Raw genomic sequence first — 26516 nt, forward strand, 5'->3', positions numbered from 1 at the left:
TCTGGTCTTCAACAAAATCAAACAGCAATATTAGAATCTGGCACTGTTCTTGTTAAAGCCATTCTTCCAAGGACTACTGAGTTCAGTTAAAGCTAACTCGGGTAGGATAGGTGAACTTAGCAAATGGTGAAGTCAGAAAAAAGGAGGGATACAATGAATCTCAAGAGATCATTCTCAAAAACCACACCTGCACCAAGACAGGATAAGAAACCTTGAACTAATCCTGGCAGATTACGGCAATACACTGGTAATGATTCCAATGAAGGAAATTCCACAATATTCTTATGTACAATATTTTAATACCCTTCCTGTTATAACAGGGTTTTATAAAAACCTCTGATAAATATTTAACAGATTCCTTTATTTTTTTTTCTTTCTCAGCAGATAGAGCAAATGTCTTGGGTTGAAAAATGTAACCAAAAATGTGTATTCTATTTTCATCTCTTGAAACCGGTTGGGAGATGTTGTTCTTTATCTCTTGTAACTCTAGGGGTGGAAAGAGGGCAGATGCCTTCTGTTAATGGGACACCTGATAACGCCAGATAAGGCAGTGCCTTCTTACCTCTTCCTCTACCCATCCGCCTCCGAGGGACATCACCTGTGAATGGGCCATTTAAGGCCTCTCTCATGACTGATAACATCACCTCATTCCATTGTGAGATGCTCCACCCAGTGGGAAGAGCCAAGGCCTTTCCACCAGGATAAAACCAGCAATCCCAAACACCAAGGGAGCCTGTTTCCACTGGATTCCCAGAGGATGACTGGGCCCTTTCTTGAGGATCATCTCTACTCCAATGAAGCCACATCTGTGACTCCAGGAGGACTTATTTTGGGCTGCTTCCAACACCCTGACCAGCAGGATATCAGGTTTGCATTCTGACTCTGTCAGTGGTCCTTTGTACTATTGCATTTATCTTATTTTAAGGGTTTTTTTACCTTTTTTGTTGTTTCTTCTCTCTCTATTAGATTGTATTTCTGACTTGGAGTCTCACTGGTTCTGCTTTCAAACCAGTACAGCAAAGTTGTTCAATACTCTCTACTTCTAAAATATACAGATTGTATTTCTGTATCATGTACAGAAATATACTTCCACATTAAAGCTATGCCAATTTGAAAGTCAGATGCTGCAAAATGGACTATCCTACATTTTTCCCCATTCAGCCAGCCCTCATGTGACTGTGATGAACCAGTTCAGAGGATAAATTGGAGAAGTGAATAAATAACAAAATTTGCTTCCTGGTGATTTAGTTGACTGGATTAAGCCCTAGGGGGGGCATTGGACCAGTGGTCAGACTGCCTTAGCTGTGATGTGAAATGGAATAGCTTCCCTTTTCTAGGCTAAATAAACCTCCTCACACCTGTTTCACAGACCATGCTTTCTAAGGTTGTTATTGTTCTTAGACTCCTCTGAATCCTTCTCATTTTTTCTGTACCTTTTCCATGCATGGTATGAAAAATGTATTTTTCATGAAAAATGTAATTTAATGTATTTCTGTATCCAAAGAATATTTAAAATGTATGATTCAGTTATGAGTGAGCAGGCCCTCAGAAGCATAAAAGAGATCAGTTCTTCCTCATATACTTTTCTGCCCAATTTTCCCTGCCTAATTTGTGTGTGCCGTTGCTATGACTTTGCCTGCCTGTGTAATAATTGTTCTTACAAGATGGATGGATACACACAAATGTGTCACCCTGTTCCAAGCTTTTGCAGTTTAAGAAATTCCAGTTCCTTAAATTCAGTGCAGTCATTCCAGTGTGCACCTTTCCTTATGTGATCACTGCTCATGTGGCCATCTTATAATTTTCAATTTTATCTTAAGACATCATCTAAATTCCAGAAGAACCTCAAGCAAGAGTTTCTTTAGATGGGGTAGGTATCTTCCCTAAAGTTCCCTTCCATTTTGTTGTGGGTGTATTCTGACCTACACTGAGAATAGGCACATGACAGATTCTCAGTCTTTCATGTAATCAGAACTCTTTTGGGGTTAATGGCTTCATGCAAGTATAATTTCAAGGCACTTTAAAGGAATAAGATGTTAAGATTTGCTGTATTCTTTTAGATATTTATAAATTTAGATTTTTATAAATAATTTATATTTTCTGCTATAGATTAACTCCTGATTCACGTTCATATATTTCTCTCAACACATGATCTAGAATCTTGAAGCTTTTTTTTTTCCTTTTAAGGCCATCACCGCCTGAAGCCATGTAGCCAACTGTGAATTTAAGTTTTTACAATAATAGTTTCTCACTATTATAATTGGAAAAATGGGAAGCCTGAGGATACAGCAACAGCAAAGTTAAAACAGTAAAAATCCCAAATATATGCAGCCTTGTACATCTCATCAATTGTTAACTGTGAGGTTGGAGTTTGTGCTAGAGTGTGCTGTGGATGAAACCCACACTGTAAAGGGTGCCCCAAAGATTGTTCCATCACTGACTTGTATCCCACCACTGGCTGGGGTGTTGCTCCATCATTTGTAATCAGATCTGGTCTGAGGTGAGCCAGATTGTTCAGAAACATTCTTAAATGCCTGATCTGAAGATAAGGATGGCCAGGCTTGCCTGTCCTCCCTGTGAAGGCCCTCATGGGGTTCTCAGATCACAGTACTGACAGAAGCCTAGGGCCAGACTCTGGATACACTGCCCTGCATGCTCAGAGATGAGGTGGGACCTTTGGGCGAGTTCTCTCCTCTCCAGCTTCTTTGTGATGTAGTGATGTGGAGGAAGGAATCCCGCTCACCTTCATGTGCTGCCCACCCTCTTGTGAGAACTCAGTGAGCTTCTGAAGCCCATCCTTCCATAGCCTTACAGGAATTTCTCAGGATATTGACCACACTTTAACTCAGACAAGAAGGAAGGAGCAATAAACAGCACAGCATGCTGAGGGTGGCCAGACACCTACCAGTATTGTTTACCTGGACTCAGTGAGCAAGCTCACCCCATGTCTGACTGTTGGAACACAGGAATGTTTCTGGGGCCTGGGAAGAGAAGACCTATGAGGAATTGGGGGACCTAAGTAAATGGGAATATTTAAGGGCTTGGAGTATCTTTCTTCCCCTTCCTTTCTTCCCCTTCTTTCCTTGCCCCACAAAAATATGTTTTTCCAGTGTGCTTGTGAGATATACTATGTTTTATTCCTGCAGAATCATATATATTCTCTTTTCTCTCCTCCTTCACTGTTGCCATCCATCTTCACTAATTGATTTTGACTGAAGAGGCTTCCCAAATCTGCACAGAGTAGACAAGCATGGGGAAATATGCCTGGTCCTTGCTAACACAGGAAGAAAAGGGGCAGTGCAGGGCTCGGCTGGGTTGGGCAGGTGGGAGAGAGTCCTGTTGCCAAGGGTAGTAGGGTGAGACAGCAGAAAGCTGTGGGGAAAACTACTTGTCTGCAACAGCCATTCTCTTCCTCCTTAGGAACCCTTCTTTTGGCAGCAGCAGCAGCTGAACACAGAAGAACAAAGCAGCAATGGGTGGATCAGACTAAAAACCACTCAGATTTATTTTTTCCTTCACAGACAACAAGGGCATCAAACTATTTCCTACAAGTTGCTGCCAAAGGCAGCTTCCTGCCTTTCTTTTGGGGTGAAACAGCATTGCATTGGCCCTACCCTGTGGATTGCTGGTGGCACGGTGACTTACACCCCACTGCAATTGTGCTGGCAGCCTAGGATGGGCAATAACATTTCACTGCTCTTTCATTTGAGACTCATTTCATTATACGAGGGGAAAAAATGTACCTCCTATTTTTCTGGACTCCCCCAGTGCCCTCTCCTTGAGTTTAACAAAATACCATAACCCATCAAGCCAAAAAAAAAAAAAAGAAAAGGAAAATAATTGCCCAAATAAAACATGAACTTCAAAACAGACTTCAAAAATTGCCCAATTTGATAAATAATGAAAATAGCCAGAGTGGAGAAATAGAGAAATCTTCTGATTGTGGAAAGCAGAAATAAAAATGGTTTATTTCCGTATTATATAAACCCCAAAGTCATAGAGGTGGCATTGTGCCATGCAAATAAGTTACCAAAGTCAGGAGGATAAGATGTGTGAGTACCACTACCACCATATATTCTCTCTGAATATGACCTCTTTAAATAAATAAATAAATGCCAGGCTTAAACATTGCATTATTTTCCTTACAGCTAACCCTAGTGCTCCTGCCATAATTCAAGATGTCCACACAAGGAGGGACATCTTCCAACTGTTGCAGGGAGAGAAAAGGTAAATAAAATCCTGTCCTCTATATCTGACAGTAGGTTTCATTTTTAGGTGAATGGTTTTAAACCCAGCCAATACTGAAGCATCAACATGGTTGATCATTCCTATAATTTTGTGAAAGTAGTTATTTTTCTTGATTTTTAATTCTTCCTGCATCTGGTTGAATCTACTATGCTGAAGATGAGTAATCATAGGGAAAAAATAGTGCCATTATAAATTCTAAAACCCAAAATTCTTCAAATGCTACTTATGTAAAAAGGACCAATTTAATTCAAATCATTAGCTTCTGCTTAGATGCTCAGTTACAAGTGTAATAATATAAATGTTTTATGTATTCACAGCTCTTGTGTTCAAATTTAACCTTTCTTCCTTTTTTGCAATTATTTCTCCCTTTTATAAATGTTGGTGTAATTAAGCCCATTTCCTTTTTAGGGGTGAATACACAATCACAGCTAGAAATTCCTCAGTATGTTTTACAGTCTGAAATATGTGATACTCAATCTCAGAGCTAATAACTACCATGACATGTTTTATAATTGCACCATAAATCAGAGACTGCTGCACTTAAAGTATAATTTCAGGCTGTTTTGCAATATTTCTTGGCACTTTTAGAAATATATCAGGGTGGAAATGCATGATCTAGCTGGGTACAACCACAGATGAGGAAAAAGCTTTTTTTGCAGTTGTTGGAGTGCCCCAGAAAAGCAGGAATATACTTGTCACTGATGGGATACCCAGGCTGCCTTGGGGATCTCAATGAAACCATGATGTCTGAACAGGTGTTTCTGTCCAGCAGCTAGGAGGGATGGGTGGAAATTAACCCATGGTACAAGCTTGAAGAATGGGCACTCCATTAGCAACAAGTACTCTGTGGCTTTTGTAACGTGACTCATTGTTTAAATCCTTCCAGGCAGGGCCATGTTTGGGAGGGACAAAGCTGAGAGCAAAAGAGGAAGCGACTGCTCAGAAAGTTGAAGGAACAATTCTGTTAACTCACAAAGCATCTTCCAGTACCTGTCTCAAGCCTTCTGCAGCTGCTGCCAGGTAAATGATGGACTCCCATAAAATTATGTGATTTTTTTTTTTGGTCCCCAAACCTGTTTCTGTTTGAAGAATGCTGCTTTATTTTTCATTCTAGTTTTGCTGTATATTCTATAGGTGTTATTGTAGCCCTTTCAGTGCATACAAAAGGTTGTAATGAGTTTTGGATAACTTCTTAGGGATTCCAAATCCCTGAGAACTGGTACACATGCAGAGAGGCTCTTCTATTCCTTAATTAATGGTTAAGCTTGTTGTATACTAGATCTTCATACCGTATCTCCCCACTAGACTGCCACCACAGCCTTGCTGGGACCCATTATGTCCTGACATCTGGCCTTGCTCTGAAGTGATCAGGAGCATCAATTTGCTTGGTACCTTTCTGTGTATGATGCACAGCCCAGCACAGTGGTAATGCCTCGTTTGCACCACTGGAGTTCTGCTGGTAATTTAATTAAAATTGCCACATTCCTCACATGTGCTCTCACTAGTTTGGTTTCTGCTCATCAAACTCTGAATTTATGCTAGTCAAGTTTTATCATCTCCCCAAATAGCACGAATCACGTAATGACACCTGGCTGCATTTTGGACACATAATATAGACATCATGGGTTTCTCTTTGATTAAGACAGCAATGTGTGTTGCAGGCTGCCAAAAACAAAAACAAGGAGTAGTTATGGAAACTGCAGGTACACAAAACCTATGTGATCTCCCACACCCACTGCTATTAGCTTATACTGGAGATCACTGGGAGAGATGTAATGGCTCAAACATTTGGCCGTTCACAGAGGCAGCAGGGTGTTTTGCTGGGGCAGGGATTGCACCCACTGAGGGGAGGAGGTGAGTTTTGGGTGGGAAAACCTCTGATCCAAATGTGACAGAGGGGTAGAACACTCACCACCAGAGATTCTGGGGTTTGAACCAGATAAGACAGAAGGTCAATAAGAAGCAGGCCCTGCGGAGGGGGGATTTTTTATCATGCCAATTGTCCTCCTTTACACTTCTGACTTAGGTGTAAACCCCCACTTTGGGGAAGGTCACATTCCCACGTAGGCCTGAAGGTATTCTTCCCTTCTGATGGGGCATAACTGGCTCAGCTACATGAGATGCAGCTACCCTATCTTAGAAGGTGCCATAAATTATCAAAGACACCCCAAAGCACCCCCAGACCCATTCCTTAGTCCTTCCACCACAGGACTGCGTGTGATCCACAGTGTTGCAGCAGAGCCTGAGTGTGCTGCAGAAGACAGGGTAACACTGAGTGCTGGCACCAGTGAAACAGGTGAAGGTTGTAGCATTGGTGACAGCTAAATTGCACATTGGATCAACAGGAATTTCATGGAGCTGTGCTGTCTTCTCATATTGTTATAGACCAGGCCTCTTCCCACACTCCATAAATGATGCTGTCTTGAATGTGATCCTAAGGGAATATCCCAGGTACGTCTGGCACCTCTATCTTACAGCTCATTTAACCAAACCAACATCTACATTACAAGTTAAAACAAACCTTGAGGTCTTGCCTTTGGGAGTTGCACTGCTAATTTAGGAAGGCAAGTGAAATGTAGTGCACTGACCAGCTCATTGACTCATAGCAGCCTTTACCAGAATATGGCTGGGAACTTCCAATGTTTGCTGTGGGAACTATGAAAAAAAAAAAACGAAACAAAACAAAACCCAAAAAAACAAGGGCAATAACTTCTCAGAGATTTCACTGCCATTGCCACTAGTTGTGCAAGTAAGTGAATAAGAGAACTACTGTAGGCAAGAAATTTCCAGGATGATACACTTTGTGGCGCAATCATTGCCTATTTCGTTTGCTGTGTGTTATTGCTGTTTGGCTCAGAACCCATTGTTAGGGTAAATATGGGAAAGTAGGCTTGAGGAAAAAGAGGCACAGAGACTATAATGACAGTGGGTGCAATATTACAGCACCCCAAGAGTTATGGCTGTAGGGCTGCTAACAGATTTTAGATCAAGCTGTCTATTCCAGACAATTCCCTAAGGTTCTCACCTCTTCACTGTCATTAAAATATCCCAGTAGAAGAAAAAGGAGCAAGTTCTGAACTTGTAAGTTGTTTTCAGACTCTCAGCAACATCTGAGTCTCTGTAAACACAGCTCATTGGCACCTGTCTCCTGTTTTCTCATCTAAGCACAGGACATGAACAAAGTTACTTCTTAAAAGCTGTCTTGGAGAAAAGGAAGCCTGGACTCAGTATTTTGTCATAATTTTTAATATTTCCTTGGAACAAAAGAAGCATAAGGCTAAGGCCAAAATTGCTTTCAGTTGCAAACATAGAGCTGGCAGGTGTGGGCAGAGTTTAGCCTAAAATAACTGGAGGCAAAAGAAGAAAAAAAACAGCTTAAAAATGTGATGTCAGCAGGAGAAAATAGACTCTGTGGGGCACTGGTTTTCTAAAGCCTTGTTCTGTAATCAACACAGCTCATTACTGTAGCTGTGTGCAATGCTGCAAATGGCATTTGGATGAACACATTTTGTCTTTCCACCACGCTTGCTAGTTAGCAAATTGTCTGCCCAAATTGCTGAACCATGTGTATTGTGTCAAAGGAGAGGAAAGCAGCAGATTCCCTTTGTGAGGGTGGACAGGCTGTAACAATCCCTTAGTTACTGATTTTCAACCTTCTTCTGTTTCAGCCCCTAGGAATTCTGCTGTGGAGGTACAGGACTTTGTATAGATGCCTCTTCCCCCTGCAGTGAAAATCATACTGCTTGCTTTTCCCTCACAGTCTACAGTGTACACCTGAGTCTGAGGGCCTGCAGACACAGCCTGGAAATTGGTTTCCCAAGCAAATGTACAGTTTCACTTCATTCTTTTTTTAACAAAAAAATAACTTTCTCGTAATATCTCAGTTCAGTCCATAAATATTACTAATGTTATTATTGCAATGCATGGGACAGTCCATCCTGCAATCAGGATCACAGAAGGAAGTGACCACATATCTGAGATCAGCCAGCAGCATGTGACTGCACATCACAAGTTCTGGGTCCCATCCGAATTCACTCTGGAGTCTCATCATGGGATTAAGGCAGTGGAGCCTCTATCCCACTGGAGGAGCAGAAAGAAATGAGAAACAGAATGGGGTTATAAATTATATCCCAAAGGTAATGGAAAAAGAGGATGGACTTTGGGGTTTGAATATCTTTTATTTAATATGTTATTTTTTTGTGGTTGCCCAGGGGGACTGTGGAGTCTCCTCCTCTGAATATCCTCAGAGATATTCATAACCTAACTGGACACAGCCTGCTCTGGGTGGCCTTGTTAGAGGTTGGTCTCTGGGGCTCCCTTCCAATTGCAGCCAATCTGTGATTGTATGGTTCTGAAATTTAAATATTTTCTTCCAATTTTCTGAGAGAAGAATGAGCCAAAAGAAAAGAAGTGAAAATTAACAAAATCTTCCCCTTTTTAAGCCCAAGAGCATTAAATTCTAAGTTAACCTTTCTAACCACTGCCAACCTTGTCAACCTGAGCAATCCCATTATGTCAGTTGGATTTTATCAGCACCAAAGGTAATTCTTCAGGCCACCTCTGAGGTTTTCCCCAGTGTGGAAATGTTGGAGGAAAGGAAGAAGCACAGATGCACATTCTGATTCTGTGTCCCTAGGGGGCCAGGATTTGGCAAAACACACCCAAGACCTAGGACACATGCTGGGATGTTTTATGTAGATGCAAATTATACCTGTATGAGTTAGGAAACTGTGGCATACCCAGAGAGAAATGTGTGGGAATAGGTTTAGTAGCCATGCTGAACAGCTGCTCATATTTAAAAGAGAGACAGAGCAAGGGTTTAAATGGCACCTTCTCATGATGCAGGTTAGCCTGTAGGGCTGGGTTTTAGGAGTCCTGGGCCTCAGGCTCTTTTTCTGTATCCATGAACTGACTTGTCACTGCTTCTATCATTTAAGGCCCTTTGTTACCCAGTGCAACTTTCAGCATCAAGTTATGCACCAGCAGATGATATCCAAAAGTAGAACTGGCTAACAGCACAGGCAAAGTAGGCAAATGTCTTGCTTAGATCTGGCTGGGGAGCAGCTGATTCCCTCTTCTCTCATGTTACCTGTCCGTACCCTCCCAAAATTTCACAGAATCCTGCTAGCCCTACTCCTCTCTCCCTCTGCTTGTGTTGCAAGATTTAATTTGGCATTTCCAAGGGAATGAAACTCAGTTATGCCTGGCTGCTGAGATCACAGAGCTAGCTCTGGAGACAGACTGGACCAGCTCAGAAATGGGTTTGCTCGGGATCAGGGCTGGCCCAGGGAGGAGGACCATGTATCCAGGGACAGGAGAGGGGGAAGGACATAGCCTGAAACAGGACCTTTCAGTCATGGTTAGAACCATTCAAATCAATGTTTAGCTTCACCTCTAGCCCCATGATGTTATCTACCTGGAAGAACTCAGGAGTTAGATACGGCTTTACAAAACTATTTGGATCTATTGTCAGTAAAGAGCTGAGGCTCCTACACTGTTTTAGGCAGTACTTCTCAAAGAAGTGCAAGGCTGCAACTCTGAGATTTGGTACTTTGTTCCCTAACCCAGGTGATTCCCATGCTTCAGACATCATTACGTATTTACTTCAAAATTATTCAGAGGCCTCTAGTCATGCTCCTGTGGGGTCTGCCCCTTCCTGATGGGGTAGGCAGGGATTTCTCACTATCTATTGCTAACACACAGTGACTCATGCTGCTAAAACACTGCTAAGTGCCAAGAACTGCCTTAATCCAATTTATGGTCTGAAATTCTTCTGCACACGTTTCCCAAGTCTGAATTGTATGTGTTAGAGAGGAGACATATAGCAAAAGAAGAAACCGAACCCCCCCCACACACACACAAAAAAAACCCCCAAAAACCCAAACAAACAAACAAAAAAGCCAACTAACAACAGGTTGTTTAAGCTAAACAGCCTTTGCCATCCTGTAGTCTAGTACTGGACTTTCCCAACCAGTAGAGCTATCCATGGATTACTGTGGTTCCACACAGCGCTCCATGCTACCAGATGAATCAGTTTCTGTCTGAGAATGAAGTATTACATGTATTAATTTACACAACATGTAAACATGACTGGCTAAGTCCTATCACGTGTGTGCTAGAGGTTTATAGTGCAGTTACTCAGAGGAAAGTTGAAAGTGAAGCAAAAAGTAAATTTACAGGCAGAAGAGGAAATGGGCAGGACAAGATGCATAAGTAGAAAGGCCTAATATTCCTTCCCCCACCTTAGACAGACATATAAATAGTGAGAGAGTGAGTTCCCCTGCTCACTGGCCACCACTCATTTGCTGCATCTCTCTGGGCCGTGCATCACCCCTGCAAGATGTGGGCAAAGGTACTGTCTTGTTTCTTTGCACTGTAAGATGTGATTCTTTATTTAAGCTTTTGTATCTTCACTCCATAATGTTGCAGTAGGTGCCCATCACACCATGGGATATGTGGTTCACCTGCTTTAAACTGCTTGTGGCTGTTTCCTTTAGATAATCTTAATGCTTCATTACAAGTGTGAGTGAGAACTTGTTTGTAATGATGGGTACAATTCTGGTCACCATGCTAGAGAAAAAGGAACAACGCTGTTCACTGTGAACAACGCAATGAAAATATACAAGTGTAGTAGGGGTGAGTCCATATTGTAAAGGAGAGAACAGCAGAGTTTGGTTTGCTTCCCTCAGCAAAATGAAGGTCAAAAGGAAATACCACCACTCTGTGTGGATATGTGCAGGTGAGTAAAGGAAGGGGAAGGAAGAGGGGAAATGAGGATAAATTCACTACTGCCAGTATAAAAAAGGAACTGTGTGCATAGACTGGTTGTAAATATTGTGTACCTCTGCAGTGGGACATTTCTAATGGTCCAGGAAGGGAAGTTTTAGGTTATTTTCTAATACAGACACTAACAGCAGCTCACGGCCAATAAGCAGGCTGAATGTGCATAATGTGTGATTGCTCAGTAGGAGAAGAACATAAATATATATCATTCCCAGATCAGCAGGATCCAGGAACAAGGAGCCACTGCTTTTCAAAGAGGCAAGATCTTGTCTTGGAGAAAAGCTGGGACTCCAGCTGAGAGTGAATTCAATGGGAGCTGGGAGCTATGAGCAATATGTGCAAGGTAGGGCTGCCAACTCCTGCCTTCTACTGAGCTCCAAGCTCAGCAAGATTTGGGATAGTAAGGCTGCCAGTCAGGGAGATAAAATCTTGCCCTTTTGTGTGGTAGTGGGTGCACTGGCTTGAAATGCTACTCTCCCACTGATACCAATTCCAACAAGAAGGTGCCATGGGAAAGACAGATGTTTTTACTTCTATTTGGGGCATGTGTGTGTGTATGAATAGTCATTAGAGATGGAGTTGAGATGGGGATGAGATAGAGATGATAGGAATAGAGATAATCTTGCACAGTTATAACACCTGCAGTGCATACCCTCAAGGGCTCAGGGAAAAAGCAGAAGAAATAGAGGCCAGAAAAGGATAATGATGAAAGCATAAATAAAACATAAATAACACAGTGACATTTCTGGGAATAAAAAGAGGAAGAATTCAAACCTTGGTTTTGCTAATGCAATTTGTGTAAGAAATGGCCAGTGTGCTAGACAGTAACCAAAACTGAAAGGAAAAAAAAAAGAGGAAAGAAAAAAAAAGGAAACAAAATAGTGATTACTTTAAATATAGAGAAAAATCTACTTCTTCTTTTTCTTTATTTTTTCCCTTTGCAGACAGTTACAGAAAATTTTGCCAAGGTGATTCATGGTTTGAATGCAAATCACTTGACAGATCGAGTAATTCAGAGAAGTAAGCGAATGATTCTGGATACTCTTGGAGTGGGGCTTCTGGGTACCAGCACCGAGGTCTGCCACAAAGTGGCACAGTACAGCAAGGTAAGCTGTCTGGTATTTATAGCACATCCTAAGGTTTAGCTTTAAGAAAGCAAGGGAAAACTTAGGCTATGAAAAGGAAATTTTGCCATGGTGAAATTCTTTCATGGATGGAAAGAGAGAAATTGTGTTCTTCCCACTGGAGACAGTGAAACTTCAGTGCTCAAGTTGGTTTTCACTCTGGACGGGCACAAGTCTGTGTATCAGTCTGTGTGCCTAAGATCTCCCTCTTCAAATACTGTCAACTAAGAACCCCTTCCTTCCTTTCACCTATGATATTTTATTAAAAACATCAACAAAGTAAGCATCACTTATCACCAGCCTCTCAAATCAAAGAACTGTTAAAGACATGAGGAGTTAGCAGTGGGTTACTTGCAGTCCATAAAACATAATTGTTTTATGTCTGAGTGCATTAGCCATGCTTCTCCTCCAGTCTTGCTCTCCTCAAACAGCAGAGTGACTGACCCTGAAAGAAGCCTTCCCAACACAGGAGTGCATCAGTGAGGAGGAGCTCAGCCCACTGTTTATTGTCCAGACCTGCCTGGGTGGACTTGTGCTCCAGAGCTCTGTGTGCCAATTAGTCTCTTCCCACAGAGAATTCCCCTACCAAACCAGGATAGTTTATGCCTTTTTGTTCAATTTGCAGCACCAGGAGGCCATCTACTGTTTACTCAGGGTCTTACTAAAACACTGAAAACAAAACCCTTTAATGAGACATCTTCCTCAACAAGATGATGACAGTCCTGTCATGATTTAGGTTGGACTTGATGATCTCAGAGGTTTTTTCCAACCCAGCTGATTCTGTGATTCTGTCGATGGGTGGTGAAAAGGGACATGAGTGGCCAGAGGCTGTGTACTGAGTGGCCAGGTGGGTGGTGTTGGTCTGCCCCTGAGCTCTGTTTGGGTGGAATAGGACATAAGCTAACAGGAAACTGATTCTCTTTTCAGACTTTCTGAAAGAACAGAATTTTTCTCATAAAAGGGAGCAGTTAGGTCCCGAGAGGACATGGTCTGCTCTCAGTTACGTCAGAGATACAATGCACATTTATCCTCAGGTTCAGGATTTGAATTAATTTATGTCAATTTGTTTCAGATCTACAGCTCAGATTTATCCAGTACCATCTGGGGCCACTTGGATTTCCGACTGCCTCCTCTGTATGCAGCTTTTGTGAATGGAGTGGCTGTAAGGGATGCTCTTTTATTTGCTCTGAAATCATACAAATTGATGCCATTCTTGCTCTATAGAGAACAGAATGTCCCAAAAATCTTAGCTTATTCTGAAGCCTGCTACAAAACTTTCCTAGACTTTTCTCCTAATGTGCTTCAACTTCCTTCCAGTGAGGTTGAGCTTAAGGTATAACATATGTATGATCCAGCTCAACAGCATCCCTTACCTTTAATGTGGGACCTGGAGCTGCTGTCAAATGTCAGAACTCTACGGCTTACAACCTGATAACCTTGTAGCAAGGCTACAACCTTGCTGTAGCTGCTTTAAAAGGCAGCCTCTAGCTGTAGCTCCTTTTGCTGGGATCCAAATTTCATGCCTACTGACAAAGTACAGTTACAGAAAAACACAGATGCACATATAGATACATATACATATAATATCACAAGGCAACTTAATCTTCAGTTACGTAGTTTCCAAAAAACAGTTATATATTTTGGACACATGCTTTGTCATTAAAGCAATAACTGACTCTCCAGACCTTTGTCTAAATTCAGATAGAGGCTGAAACTATTTGAAATTGAAAGATGCACAAGAGGTGGGGTAGACAAATTTGGCAATTATACAAAACCAGGGAAGGTGACCAACCAAGGAAATAGTAATATTAAGCCTATTTAAATTAGTGTGACAACAATATCAGAGGTCCAATTTAACAGCTCATTTCCAATGTAGAGAAAATTACCTTGGTAATGAGGCCTGGTGCTGCTTAGTTTCTAGCAGCCTTATGATATTCAGATCTGGCTATTAGCATATATATGATCACTTCAGGTTACATCCTAGTCACAGGTCAATTTAAGCACTTGGTAAAGACACCAGAAACACAGCTTACAGGGCATTGGCCACAACTTTCCTTATTCTGAATTGCAGGACATCTCCCCAGATAGCATCAAAGTTTTTCAAGGCAGACACTGCATTTTCTTCTATCTGTTTAGAAACAGTCCTCAAAATGCATAATGGCTATTACAGGGCAAAACCTTACTGCTGGGGAGCCTGACCACCTTCCCAGTGTACTCTGAAGTTAAGAAATGGGTGAACAGATGTGAAAGTTCAGTTTTTGAGGTGTTACTATGCTATATATAAAAAAATGCTGTCCCTGATGCTCTCAGGTCTTTGGATGTTCCCAAAACTTTGTGGGAGGAAGGAATATGTCTGATAAGCAGTACATTACAGACACTGACTGCACTGTTGGGGACCATCTGCTGCCAAATCAGCAGCCATATGCCATGCTGGGAACACCCAAAATCTTCCTGAGCAGCTGGGTTCTGGGCATGGGAAAGAGAAGGCACCACTTGGGATACTCTCTTGAGCCAGGCAGCTCGTTCCACATTAAGACTGTAGCTTTCTCCTCCTCCCAGGAACTCCAGGGAGTCTGGTTCCTTGTGTGACAGGTCTTGTTTCGGTGTGCTGAAAATTCAGGCTAAAGTCTCCTGTACATTTGCAGGCTTGTGCCTGTGGATGGTTGCATCAGAGAAGTAGCTCTGATGATATAAATTCCATTTAGCAGTATTTAACTGCTACAGCTTTATGGTGCGAGTCCTAATGGCAGCATCAGTTGCAGCAATGGGGAAGTAATTTCATTGTGTTTATATTTCATTATGTTCTGGGGAGAGTGAAAATTCACTGTTCACTTGGTAGACCTAGAACAGCTGCTTTAATTATACCAGTTTAATTAAAGCAGCAAAAGCCAACTGCAGAAAAAAGGAATCACTGTCACACCGATTTCAGGCTGTACAAGTTGAATTAGAATGATTCTCCTTTGAGGCAAGGCCAATCTCTGCTGCAGAGATTGCCACTTCCCAGACAGACATGTTGGGGGTAAAGGTCTTTAAAAGACTTCTGAAATTTTTGCTTTCTAAGGAAGATCTGGTTCTTCGGTTTTGGGTTTGGTTTTTTTTTTACAGGTGTTTCATTTGATTGAGGCAACCTTATGAAGTCAGAGTTTGTTTCTAATGTATCAATGCTTCTCTTTCCATTAGGTGCACTCAATGGACTTTGATGATACCTGGCATCCAGCCACACACCCATCCGGGGCTGTGCTCCCTGCAGTGATTGCACTCTCAGAGGCCTTTCCTCAGAAGAAAAAAATCTCGGGTCTTGATCTGCTCTTAGCTTTCAATGTGGGAATCGAAGTGCAAGGCAGGTTGCTGCACTTCTCTAGAGAGGCCAGCAATATTCCAAAAAGGTACATTGAAATATTTAAAGTAGAAAGTGAAGTGGAGGTGGTTTTTGATCAGTGCTAATATACATAATTAAATGTCAGTTAAAATACAGGTGGCACAGTTATTCATATTTCCTAAGCTGTTTGTCTGGAAATTTACGGAAGACTCATCTTACACATAAATACTTTTGACTCCTAACTCTTTAGCTAATAGATTTCTTTTTGAAAGCATTGTACAACTCACAATGAGGCAATGATCTCTCTACTTTGAATTTTTATAGATTTATAATAATATATAAATTTAAATACTAATAAACATAACTTTATATTTGACTATACATTTGCTTTGAACTATAAGCAGCACTGATGCTTCAGTTGCTTTCTGGGAAGGACTTACTGCAAGCAGTACTACTCCAGTTTTACTTTTTCCTGGGTAAAAGTGACAGCTCTCAGTTAGGCTCACACATGAAGGCTGAATGTGTGTTTCTTTATGGTCCAATCCATTTTCCATGGCAACAAATGAAAAGCTTTTGTATCTAGTGAATTTGGGTAATTTTTTGAAATTTGGTAATGAAGATACTTTTGTTTTCTCAGGTTTCACCCACCGGCTGTGGTTGGTACAATGGGGAGTGCAGCAGCTTGTGCTAAACTGCTAGCTCTTGACCAGCTGGAATGTAAAAATGCCTTGGCTATTGCTGCCTCCTATGCAGGTGCCCCACTGGCTAATGCAGCAACCCAAATAAAGCCTCTCCATGTTGGGAATGCTGCCAAGCACGGACTGGAAGCAGCTTGCTTAGCTTTACAGGGCCTTCAAGGAAACAAACAGATTTTGGACATGGAGTCAGGGATGGGTGCCTTTTACACAGATTACAACCCACAGACTCTGCCAACCTTGCAGTCCTACCCCTGGCTCTTGGACCAGCAAGATGTAGCCATCAAACACTTTCCTGCTCATCTTGCAACACACTGGGTGGCTGATGCAGCATCTTCTGTTAGGAGGAAGCTTGTGGAGAGCAGTGAGAACTTGCTCCCCCTTGATAAAATTGAGAAAGTGATTCTCAAAGTCCCTGAGGTAGAATATGTGAACAGACCCAGCCCAGCCTCAGAGCATGAAGCACGACACTCCTTCCAGTTTGTTGCATGCTCTGCTTTGCTGGATGGCAGCATGTCAGTCCAGTCCTTCGCTGCTGAGAACATCCAGCAGCCGGCCTTGCGGGAGCTCCTCTCCAAAACGCAGCTGGAGCACCCTCCTGACAACTCCCCCAGCTTTGACAGCCTGTACTGCGAAGTGAGCGTCACACTTCGGGACGGCAGCACGGTCAGCGACCGCTGCACTACCTTCTACGGGCACTGGAGGAAACCTCTGAAAATGGAAGACTTGCAGAAAAAGTTTCAATCCAATGCACTCGGCATCCTGCCCGCAGAAGCCATGGAAGGCATTACAGACACCGTGTACAACCTGGAAAAAGTAGAGGACTGTTCTGTGTTAAGTACATTTCTATCAGGACAGTCAGCTAGAGCACTTCCAGAGAAGCTGTGCTTCCTTTGAATGTTCCAGCCAACAGCTACACATTCTTCACAAAGCCAATGCTAAAATAAACACAGCAGAGGCAGGGAGGGGTAGCACTGGATACTCTGCAGCCTGTCAGGTGTCACTGTAGCCATTGCAGCTGAGGCAGCATGAGGGACAGCTCCACTTTCCTCATCACGAAGGCATTATTTCCCAGTTCCACCTTTTTCGCTGCTCTGTGGTACAGGTCTGTTCCTGCTTCACTCCCAACCCCCGTTACATAACACTGAGTATTTAAGTTAGTTCAGGCCCAGCAGTGTGGGCTGCAGTACCCTGTGAGCACCAGAGCACTTCCAGTTGTCTATGGGAGACAACTCAGTGTCCACAGGAACCTTGATAATAAATTCTGGGAATTTTTTGTTCCCCCAGAGTACAAAGCCTTGCCAGACTGAGTTTCTAGGAGAAGCTGCCAAACCTTTGTTCTCATTTGTAAAATCAAACCATGTGCTCTAACACTTGTAAAATTGTCTTCCTAAGAGCATGAAACAATGTATGCAAAAAAAAAAATCACAAAATAAATCTAATTCATTTTACTAAATAAATCTGAAATAACTTCATTTATTAGCCCAAAACTTGTGTATTTTCCACATGCAATGCATTCATTTGTGCTGGATCTTAGGTTATAAAGTTAGTTTACCTACGGACTCTGCAAAAAATTCTGAAGTCCATTAGTTATACTTGCTTAAAGACTTGCAAGGGCAAAAAAAAAAGCCCCAAACAACCACATCCTTTTACTTTTCCCTTCTGATTAGAAATCAGAATTGAATTACTCATCTATACTGAAGGTAAACAGTCTCATTTACAGCTACTTCACTTTTAATTGCAGTTGGGTAACAGCAAATGTGAATTACTGATAACCATTAATGATGTGATAAAACCCCATTAGCCATACCTTTGGATTAAAAAAAAAAAAGTACCCTTCACCCATCATCTTCAACATACGGTTTCTATTTTAAAAGATAAATAAATAGGTTAAATTTAGCAGTAACCATCTGATGTATTAAACATTTAAAAACACCCCACCACACCAAACAAACCAGCAACTGTGAAGTTTAGCAGTTGCATTGTTTTATTAATTCAGTCATTATTAAAGGAAGCTAAATGTTTATGCTTAGCTACGCTGATTTCCTTGGAGAAGTCTGTACGCTTCTAGTCAGGCAAGCTTCAGGACTTCTTGTACCATTGTTCCAATTCCATCAAAGATTTCATGCAGAGGAGCCTTGCACATGAAAGCACAGGTAGTAACTATTTTATTGGTTTTATCCACGTGGGATTCATTTACATTTTTGCAAATGTGCTTACATCCAAGCTCTGCTATAGCAGATGCTGTTTCAGCATCAGGAAATCTGTAAATAAAAATACTTTAATTAACATAAAGCAATGATACAGCCATAAAATTCTGCACACATGAATGAGAGAACTACAACAATATCTACGCGACTCTTTAGCTGATGACAAGTTGATGAGTTAAAGAGACTGCTACTATCAGATTTTCCTATCCCCTATGGACACATCAAGTGATTTTTCTTAAAGGTAACTAAGTTCCCCCAGGTTTACTGATACCAAAGAGACATTTGCACAGAAGCCTGTCCACTTCCTAATTTTAATTCCTATGTAAATCATCTCCATCCATTTCCATCTTACCTTCCATCTACATTTTTATCTTGACCAACCGTAACTTCACAACCAGGAAAGACTTTGGCTGCCAGAACTGGTGAGATACAGCACAAACCAATGGGCTTTTTAGCACTGTGGAAGGCTTGGAGTGTGGAGTTCACGTGCTCATTGACAGTACAGTTCTTGCCATCTACAGCCCAGGAACACAGATTCTTTGCCACACCAAAACCACCTAAAAAAACCAAAACAAAACCAAAAAGCTCAAATATAAGCCACTGCTAAAAGCTATTAAATTTGATACCAGACAGAAGCTGTTTTTTACAACATAATCTCGGTGTCGGTGTCCGTGGGACTGTTAAGCAACTGTGCTGAAAGCCTCACAATGTCACTGTAACCTGTAAATGATGGGCTTACAATGTTAAAAGTTTCCTGCTTTATACCTGTAGGTTCTATACAGGCCAGAAAGCTTAACCTTGTTTCAAAAAGCAACAAACAGACAAACAGGAAACCTCACATTCCTTTGCTAGTCACTACAACAGCTGCACCATCTGTTGTGCACTCCTCAATAAGTAAGAAGGATCAGAAGACAAATACTAGTTAAAAGCACAAGTATGGAATTCATGGGAGTAATGCAAACAGTGATCTATAATAATGAACTCTCAAGTTTTACTTTGATGCTTAAGCAATTATAGAAGAGCTTTTCCTCTTCTCTAGAACTACTTTCCAACTTTAAAAAAGGGGCTAACAATAAAAAAACACCTGGGATTTTACATAAAATGGACATTGTAATATATGGTATTCTGAGACAAAAAAAAAACCCTTGTGAATTATAATGTAATTTCCTACTAAAAACAGTGCTGATTTGTCTTTTTATAAATTAGTTTTAACAATCCTTTAGGTGCATTTAATCTTCATTTAATTGTATAAGCAGATTGTATTTCACAGCTCCTTTGTCTGCTGGATTTATAACTATCAGAATAATCAAAGTAAGGTTATTCCATATGGAATGTGCATAGCATCAACTTTTCTCCAATAAGCATAAGGAAATTTCCACAAGTACTTCAACAGACAACATCAAGAAGCTTTGCATTTTTAATATTTTTCCTTTCCCGGTTTGCTCCCTTTCAAGTGTTATCTGAAATCTCTGAGGTAAGATTTTAATTTTCAAACTTAATAGGGTTTATTTCCCTCTAACAGTTATTACAGCAACCCCTCGAGCCTGGGTTATAACAGCATGAAATTAACATGGAAAGCATCTGTGAGCCACTGCTCCCTCCTGATCAGCCCTGACATCCACCACTCTCTCACAGTGCAGGCAGAATTGTTTCTCTGTGATACACACACTCCCTCTGCTGGCCTCACAACACTGTGAAAATTTCAAAATTAACACTTTGGCCCAATCACGAAGGCAGTATTCTACAGTACTATGAATATTCTGGAAAGAGATCCTCAGCTAGTCATGATTTCCTCGTGATGCTCCAGCTTTTTATTTCTAAAAGTGATTACAATTACCTCCATCTGGAATGCAATTTTGGGGTCTCTAAAAAAAAAATTATCCATAAACTCATTTAGGACAAATTAATCAGCAGATGAGTGGATACATAATTAAAACAGAATGTACTCCCATCTGACATGGAACATAACCTATTTGGCAACCTGCTATTCTGCCAACATTTTCAGAGGCCCTGAAATTAAGGCACTGCCATGTAAATGAGTTCTGACCCCATTTTTGTACTCTGGTCAGGGTTCTCTTCCACACATATGTAGTGAAGTTTTCACAACCTTTAGTAAGAAGGAATGGTGGGATGCATAACTTAATACCAAAAGAACACTCTGGCATATTAACTTCATGAACTATGAATCAATAAATATATTGAGTTAAAAAACCACAAATAATTTTCTTTCAAAAGATGAGCTCAGCTGGTCAGAGCATGGTGCTACTGACACCAAGGTTGTGGGCTCAACCCCTGTGTGGGCCATTCACTTGAGAGTTGGACTCGATGATCCTTGTGGGCCTTCCAACACAGAATATTCTGTGATTTTGTGATACCTACCTGGGAAAATGACAGCATCAAATTCACTAGCTTTCAGTTCAGCCAAATCCTGAATGTTTCCCCTTGCCAATCTGGCACTTTCAACTAACACATTTCTCTTCTCTTCTGTAGGAGTTCCTTTTAGGTGATTGACTACATCCCTTTGCTCAATATTGGGGGCAAATATCTTCACCTAGAAGAGAAATGACGCAATTTTGTGAATGTAAACAAAACCCATATATATTTGTCACAATAAAGATCATTTGATGAAAACAGGTTTTGTCCCTGAAGCCTCTTATCTAAGTTAAGCAAATTCCACAGGACGAATCCAGCACATTAAATATCTAAAGTGACATATGATATATAAGGATGGGTAAATACAGCCATTCTTCCCATCCTATTCCTGTAGCATTCTGACAGGAGAGTATTCTTATGCCAACATTAAGCCTACTGATTTTGCCATGGCAGATAAGCCCAAGGACAAACAGGACAACACAATTTATACCAGCAGCCCAACTGGGCATACAGAAGAAAGGCTGCTCTTAACTATTATGGGATGAAAGTGCTCAAATATTTGACATAAAAAAGTTAAAGATGCAAATTTTACAAGGATTTCTAGAGCAAACATTAGAGTTACCAGCTGTCCCAAACCACCAGCAGCAGAAAGGAAGAACAAAACACAGGAGAACTGATTTTGGTTAGACACAAAAGGAGAACACTGCATCAGAATATAAAGCTCTGTGACAAGTGTACCACAGGGGCTGTTTTCCTGTGTCTGTTTTGAAGCTTCCTTTGCAAACTTCTCAGAGATGACAATTTTATGCTAAATATGAGGGTGCTGTTGTTACCATCAGACACCTGAGTGTGGCTACACACAGTCAGTGACCAGCTTCTGCCATCTGAAGCCACAGATGGGACCAAAGCACACCACTGCATCCTGCCCCAGACTTCTCTGACAAGTCCCAGTTTACCAAAGAGAGCCCAGAAACAGTGAGCAGAAAACAAGCAGGTGCAGGGGCTTTTGCAGCCCCAGTGAGGGCTGCAAAAGCAATCGGATGGAAGACAAAGAATTTAAACCCATCCTCAGCTCCCCATGGCCAGAGGAGAAGGGACAGGCCTCCAGCTTCTCCTTGCTCCTGGGTTCACAAAATCACAGAATTGTTAGGGCTTGGAAGGGACTTTTGGAGATCATCCAGCCCAATGCTCCTGACCAGACAGGGTTACCTAGAACAGGCCACACAAGAATGCATCCAGGTGGGTTTTGGATATTTCCACAGACGGACACTCCACAACCTCCCCGGGCAGCCTGTTCCCATGTTCTGCCACCCTCAATGTAACAAGTTCTTCCTCATGTTGAGATGAAAGACGTTGTGGTTTAGTTTATGGCCACTGCTCCCCGTCCTGTCAATGGGCACCACTAGAAAGAGTCTGGCACTGTTGCCCACAAAACTGGATTCATTACCTGGTGTGTAACAAGCAAGTAATTACACACTCAAGAGAGACACAAATTACTTATTCCAGAGTCGTTCAAGCCTGGGTGTCCAGTGGTATTCCACAAATCAAGCACGCCCACTGAACTTTTTTTTGTGCCATCTATACACGGAAATTCAGAGTAACTCTCCAAGTGCAGCCCCTCTATTACGATTGGTTAGTCATTTCCATACAAGTTTTGTAACTCCAGTTAACTTCTACATATGCTCAGGGAACCGTCTTCACCTGGGTAGGGGTCTCTTTGACCTGTAGCCATGACTTTTAGTACAATAACTTAGCTGTATTAATGAGACCTTTTTAGTCTTGTGTCCAGCTGCCTGTGCGACCTCAGCTCCTGTCAGGGGGCCAGGCAGGTCCTTGGGGAATGAACAAAACAGGGGAGGGGGCAACATAAAGAGAGATTATGGCTGAATAGGCTTCGCAGGGTGCAGTGGCGGCGCAGGGAGCACCGCAAACCGCGAGGGGCTCCGGTCCCACAGACAGGGGACTCTTGGCCGCTGTGTCGCACACCGCACGCCAGCCCGCACACACACACAGACAGACAGACACATATATACACATGTACACAGACACATATATACACATATACACACCCCCTCCGCCCCCCGCTACCTCCGCGCCGCCGCGGCTCAGGTGCACCAGCGCCGCCGACGCCTCGTGAATCTCGCTGCCATCGAAGACGCCACAGCCGGCGAGCACCAGCGCCACCCGCTTGCCCATGGCAGCCGCCCCTCGGGCCCGGCAAGGAGCTGCGCCCGGCGGCGGGCCCGGGACTGGCAGCTCCGGGCCTGCTCCTGCTCCTCCTGCTCCTCCTGCCGGGCCTGCTCCTGCTCCTCCTGCTCCTCCTGCCGCGCCTGCGCCGCTGTCTCCATCTTCCGCCACCGTACGGATGGGCGGGGAATAAAATGAGGAAATCTGAAAACAAGCGGCGTGTGCCTCTAGTTTATAACAAAACGGGCTCAAATGCTTTTGGGGCTCACGCCCGGCCCGGCGTGCGGCCCGCAGCGGGGCTGCGGCGGGCGGGAGCCCTCGGTGTGCCGTGGAACGCGCGCGTTCCTGTCGCTACACCCGAGGGTGCCTCGCAGAGCCCCGGGGGGTGCGGGGTGCCTGTGAGGTGGTTTGGTGGGCTTGTTTTGCGCATAGAGCTGTAATGGTGTAATGAAATTTGGCTTCCAAATGGCTTTGAAAGCCAAAGAAAGAGTGAAGTTTGGTGAGAGGCCTTCGGTACTGCTGGGTCGTGATGCCGTTTCAGTGACGCCGCGCTCATCAGACTCATCTGGTCCTTTTTTCTCCCTTTAAACCTCATGCCGGGTTTCAAGGAGCTGCTCCTCTTTATCAGGAAAAACTCAGGTATTTTAGCAAACCAACCTTTCTTCCTTGACCCACTCCCAGCGTAGTCCCTTAGAGCATTGCTTTAGTGAACCAAAAGGGAAAGAATGCATCCCATGTCTCCTCATTAGGACTGTGTACACAAATGCCACACCAGGGTTCAACTGTATTGAATTTTAGTAAGATCTCTCAGCTCTTGGTCCTTCGTTTTTTGTGAGCTGCCTCTCATAATAAGAAGAAGATTGTGTTTAATAATGAAAACTTACTCTTCTATTGGACCAGCGACTAAAAAGCTGGATATTGTAGAAAAATTAGAGTGTCTCTCAAAAATTTGGCGTATGGGTTTTCTGCACAGGACATGAGAGTGAGTAGACTGGACAGAACAAAACTGATATTTGAAAGCAGAGCCTTTTCCTGTAGCAAATGCATTCAGTTTAATACTGATAGGTTGGGAGTCTGTGTGGCATGATGGACAGGGAGATTCTGGAACAGGACAGGGCCAGGATAGGGAAATTCCCTGCTGAAGGGCAGACTCCTGTCTGCTGGACTATGTTTACTCCAAACAGGTGTAGGGCTTCAGCTCAGTCTACACTACAGCCTACACTCTACCTCCCACGATTGAGCGGGACTACAGCATAGCTGCACTGAGACTCTGCAGAGCTGGAATCCCTCTGGAATCATCTGTATGCTGGAGAGTCAGCAGAAAGCTTCAGCCTGAAAGGAGTTTAAGCTCAATGCATGTTTGGAGAAATGAGTGTAGTCCCAAACTCTGCTGTGTGTTAGAGCCAGGGTTAATATTAGAGCTAGGGAAGTGAGCACCTTCAGAACTGAACTGACCTGACTTACTGGCTAGTCTTTCTGGATGGATCCTGGACCTGAATTGTCAGTAACCTCATCTCCAGTCTTGTTTCTGGCCCTGTCTCTTAGATGGACCTCAGATTCACATTGCAGGTGGTCCTTTTTCCCAGATGGACCCTAGACTTGATTGGGATATGATAGTCCTATCCCACTTCAGGTTCTCTGTGTCCCATCTCTGTGCCAGCTCTGTTTCCTGATCCAGCTCCATCTTGCTCATGCCATGTCCCTGCCCTGACTGACCTTATCATGGCTCTCTGTGTCTTAGGTCCATGTTTTCAACCCAGCTTATGTCCTTGCCCTAGCTCTCTGTCACTCCAGTGTAGCCTTAAGAGGACTCTTCTTCATGCTGGGCCCACAAAACCAAGAGCATTTCACAAGGAGCACAGCTCTGAAGCCAGATGTTTGCAAGGTGAGAGGTGACACCTCCTATCAGGAGAAGAAGCTGTGGTCAAGGCCCTTGGTGTGCTAGTAGCCCTATAATTACCCTGGCCAGCCTCTGCCGTGGCCTCCATCCACACACACTCCAGCCACAAATCCATGGGCACCTAGGCCTGGGCATCCAGACATCACCTGAGCTGTGCTGCAGCTGTGTCCTGTTTCCTGTTGTTCTGATGTATGGGTTGCTCTTCCTGCACATTCTGTGAATTGACCTTGGCACAAGTAGTGTAATCCCAGCCTCTACCCTGCTGTATCTGGGGCTGCTGCTGGATCCAGTCACTCCTGTGTGGCTGTTTGCTTTCAGAAACTGAAGAGCAGTGAGGTTCCATCATGAGTCAGATCACTAGAAAAATCCATGGTGAAGAGGCAAATGCAAGGTTATGCTGGAATGACCATGCAATGACCAATGCATGGACTGAGTCTGCATCAGTAGCATACACAGCTGGGTTCAGATGCAGCTGCAGTGTAGCTCAGGTGGAAGGCAGGAGCTTTGGCTTAAAAGCAGCTCACCAGGAAAGGAGGAGGGAGCTCCATCTGAGGTGTCTCTGCAGAGCAGAAGCAGTTTCTGACTTTCCTCACAAGTTTTTATGAGACCTTGTGCAACCAGCTGCACACCCTGAAGGGGTGAGAGCAGGTCCTGTCCCCTCCAGACTTCAAGGGGTTGAATTACACCTCTGTCCTAGACCCCAGCCTTTTTCCTGCTGCCCAGGATTTGAGAAGGATATTTTCTCTTGTGGAAATCCTGCTTTGAACTGCCTTAGTTGCCTGACAACAGCTCTTACCTTAAATTTGACTTGGACAGCTCTTTGTATTTCACAGGCTGAACAGTCACCCAGCTGACTCATCAATTCACTTATCCCTACCCTGCAGCAAATCTCAGAAGGTTCATCTCAGTTTAAAACTCATGATGAACTTCCTCTGCATCCTTATCCCAACCCTCATCCTATCTCTCAGGCTTCAGCAGAACCCCAGTACTCCAGCTTGGAAAGAAATCATTTCCATCACCTGCCCCTAAGCTGGCAGACAAAGGAGGAGCTGCCCTGCAATCCCAAAGGTTTACAGAACTGTACATCTGTCCTCAGCACAGCTCTCATCCTAGCTGTCAGGATCAAGGAGGTCATGAGGGAAACTCTTAGCAGTATCTTACAAAGCCCAGTCATTCCCCCCTCCTGTAGCAAAAGACATGGTTTTCTCCCAGCCCAGCTCACAGTTCAGGTGGCATCTCAGGCTGTGTGGCAAAGTGTAGGTGTACAGGAGCCCTGTTTCTGGCTCTTTTTCTCAAAATTCCTTTCTTATCCCCCAAAGGCAGAGATTGTGCCTCTGACTGATGAATTCCTGTCTTTCAGAGCAGCTTCACGGTGGCTTCAGATAATGTTTGTATTTCTCATTATACATCCAGCTGACTCAATAGCTAACGTGCCCGTGTGAGCGGGAAAAAATCTGCCTGTGATCAGTAAAGCTGCCAGATGTGTAACTTCATCTGCTGTGATCCATATGTATAACTGTATAACATTTCCTACTGAATGGCACATTGCCAATGTATGGAGGGGCTGGGAGATTTGCAGCTGTGGTGTAAGCACCATCCAGAGCAGCCCATTTTTGTGAGACAGGGGCTGTTACTTCAGGTGCAACAGCCTCTGCTGTGACTTACAGTGTGATGACT

The 26516-nt window shown here is 43.1% G+C and overlaps 2 protein-coding genes across 4 annotated transcripts; one reads left to right on the forward strand and one right to left on the reverse strand.

Moving 5' to 3' along the window:
- Window positions 1–2686: 2686 nt before the first annotated feature.
- On the forward strand, window positions 2687–18000 carry ACOD1 (aconitate decarboxylase 1). 2 transcript variants are annotated; one of them, XM_063392241.1, is made up of 6 exons: window positions 2687–4227; window positions 5135–5268; window positions 11976–12137; window positions 13228–13317; window positions 15336–15541; window positions 16112–18000. In XM_063392241.1, exons 3-6 carry the CDS (start codon window positions 12060–12062, stop codon window positions 17064–17066), a joined length of 1329 nt encoding a protein of 442 aa, XP_063248311.1. In that variant the 5' UTR covers window positions 2687–4227; window positions 5135–5268; window positions 11976–12059; the 3' UTR covers window positions 17067–18000. The 2 variants fall into 2 exon arrangements, with proteins under 2 accessions (XP_063248311.1, XP_063248310.1); XM_063392240.1 differs by lacking the exons at window positions 2687–4227; window positions 5135–5268 and adding an exon at window positions 10301–10600.
- A 133-nt stretch (window positions 18001–18133) lies between these two features.
- LOC134548001 (glutamine amidotransferase-like class 1 domain-containing protein 3, mitochondrial) lies at window positions 18134–23089 on the reverse strand. 2 transcript variants are annotated; one of them, XM_063392249.1, is made up of 4 exons: window positions 22841–23089; window positions 20759–20930; window positions 18732–18936; window positions 18134–18433 (listed from the first exon to the last, which is right to left on the reverse strand). In XM_063392249.1, the coding sequence occupies exons 1-4, from the start codon at window positions 22946–22948 to the stop codon at window positions 18241–18243; spliced, it is 678 nt and encodes a 225-aa protein (XP_063248319.1). In that variant the 5' UTR covers window positions 22949–23089; the 3' UTR covers window positions 18134–18240. The 2 variants fall into 2 exon arrangements, with proteins under 2 accessions (XP_063248319.1, XP_063248320.1); XM_063392250.1 differs by lacking the exon at window positions 22841–23089 and adding an exon at window positions 22522–22635.
- Between the last annotated feature and the right edge of the window lie 3427 nt (window positions 23090–26516).

Source organism: Prinia subflava, chromosome 3, assembly GCF_021018805.1.
Source record: "Prinia subflava isolate CZ2003 ecotype Zambia chromosome 3, Cam_Psub_1.2, whole genome shotgun sequence".
NCBI lineage: Eukaryota > Metazoa > Chordata > Aves > Passeriformes > Cisticolidae > Prinia > Prinia subflava.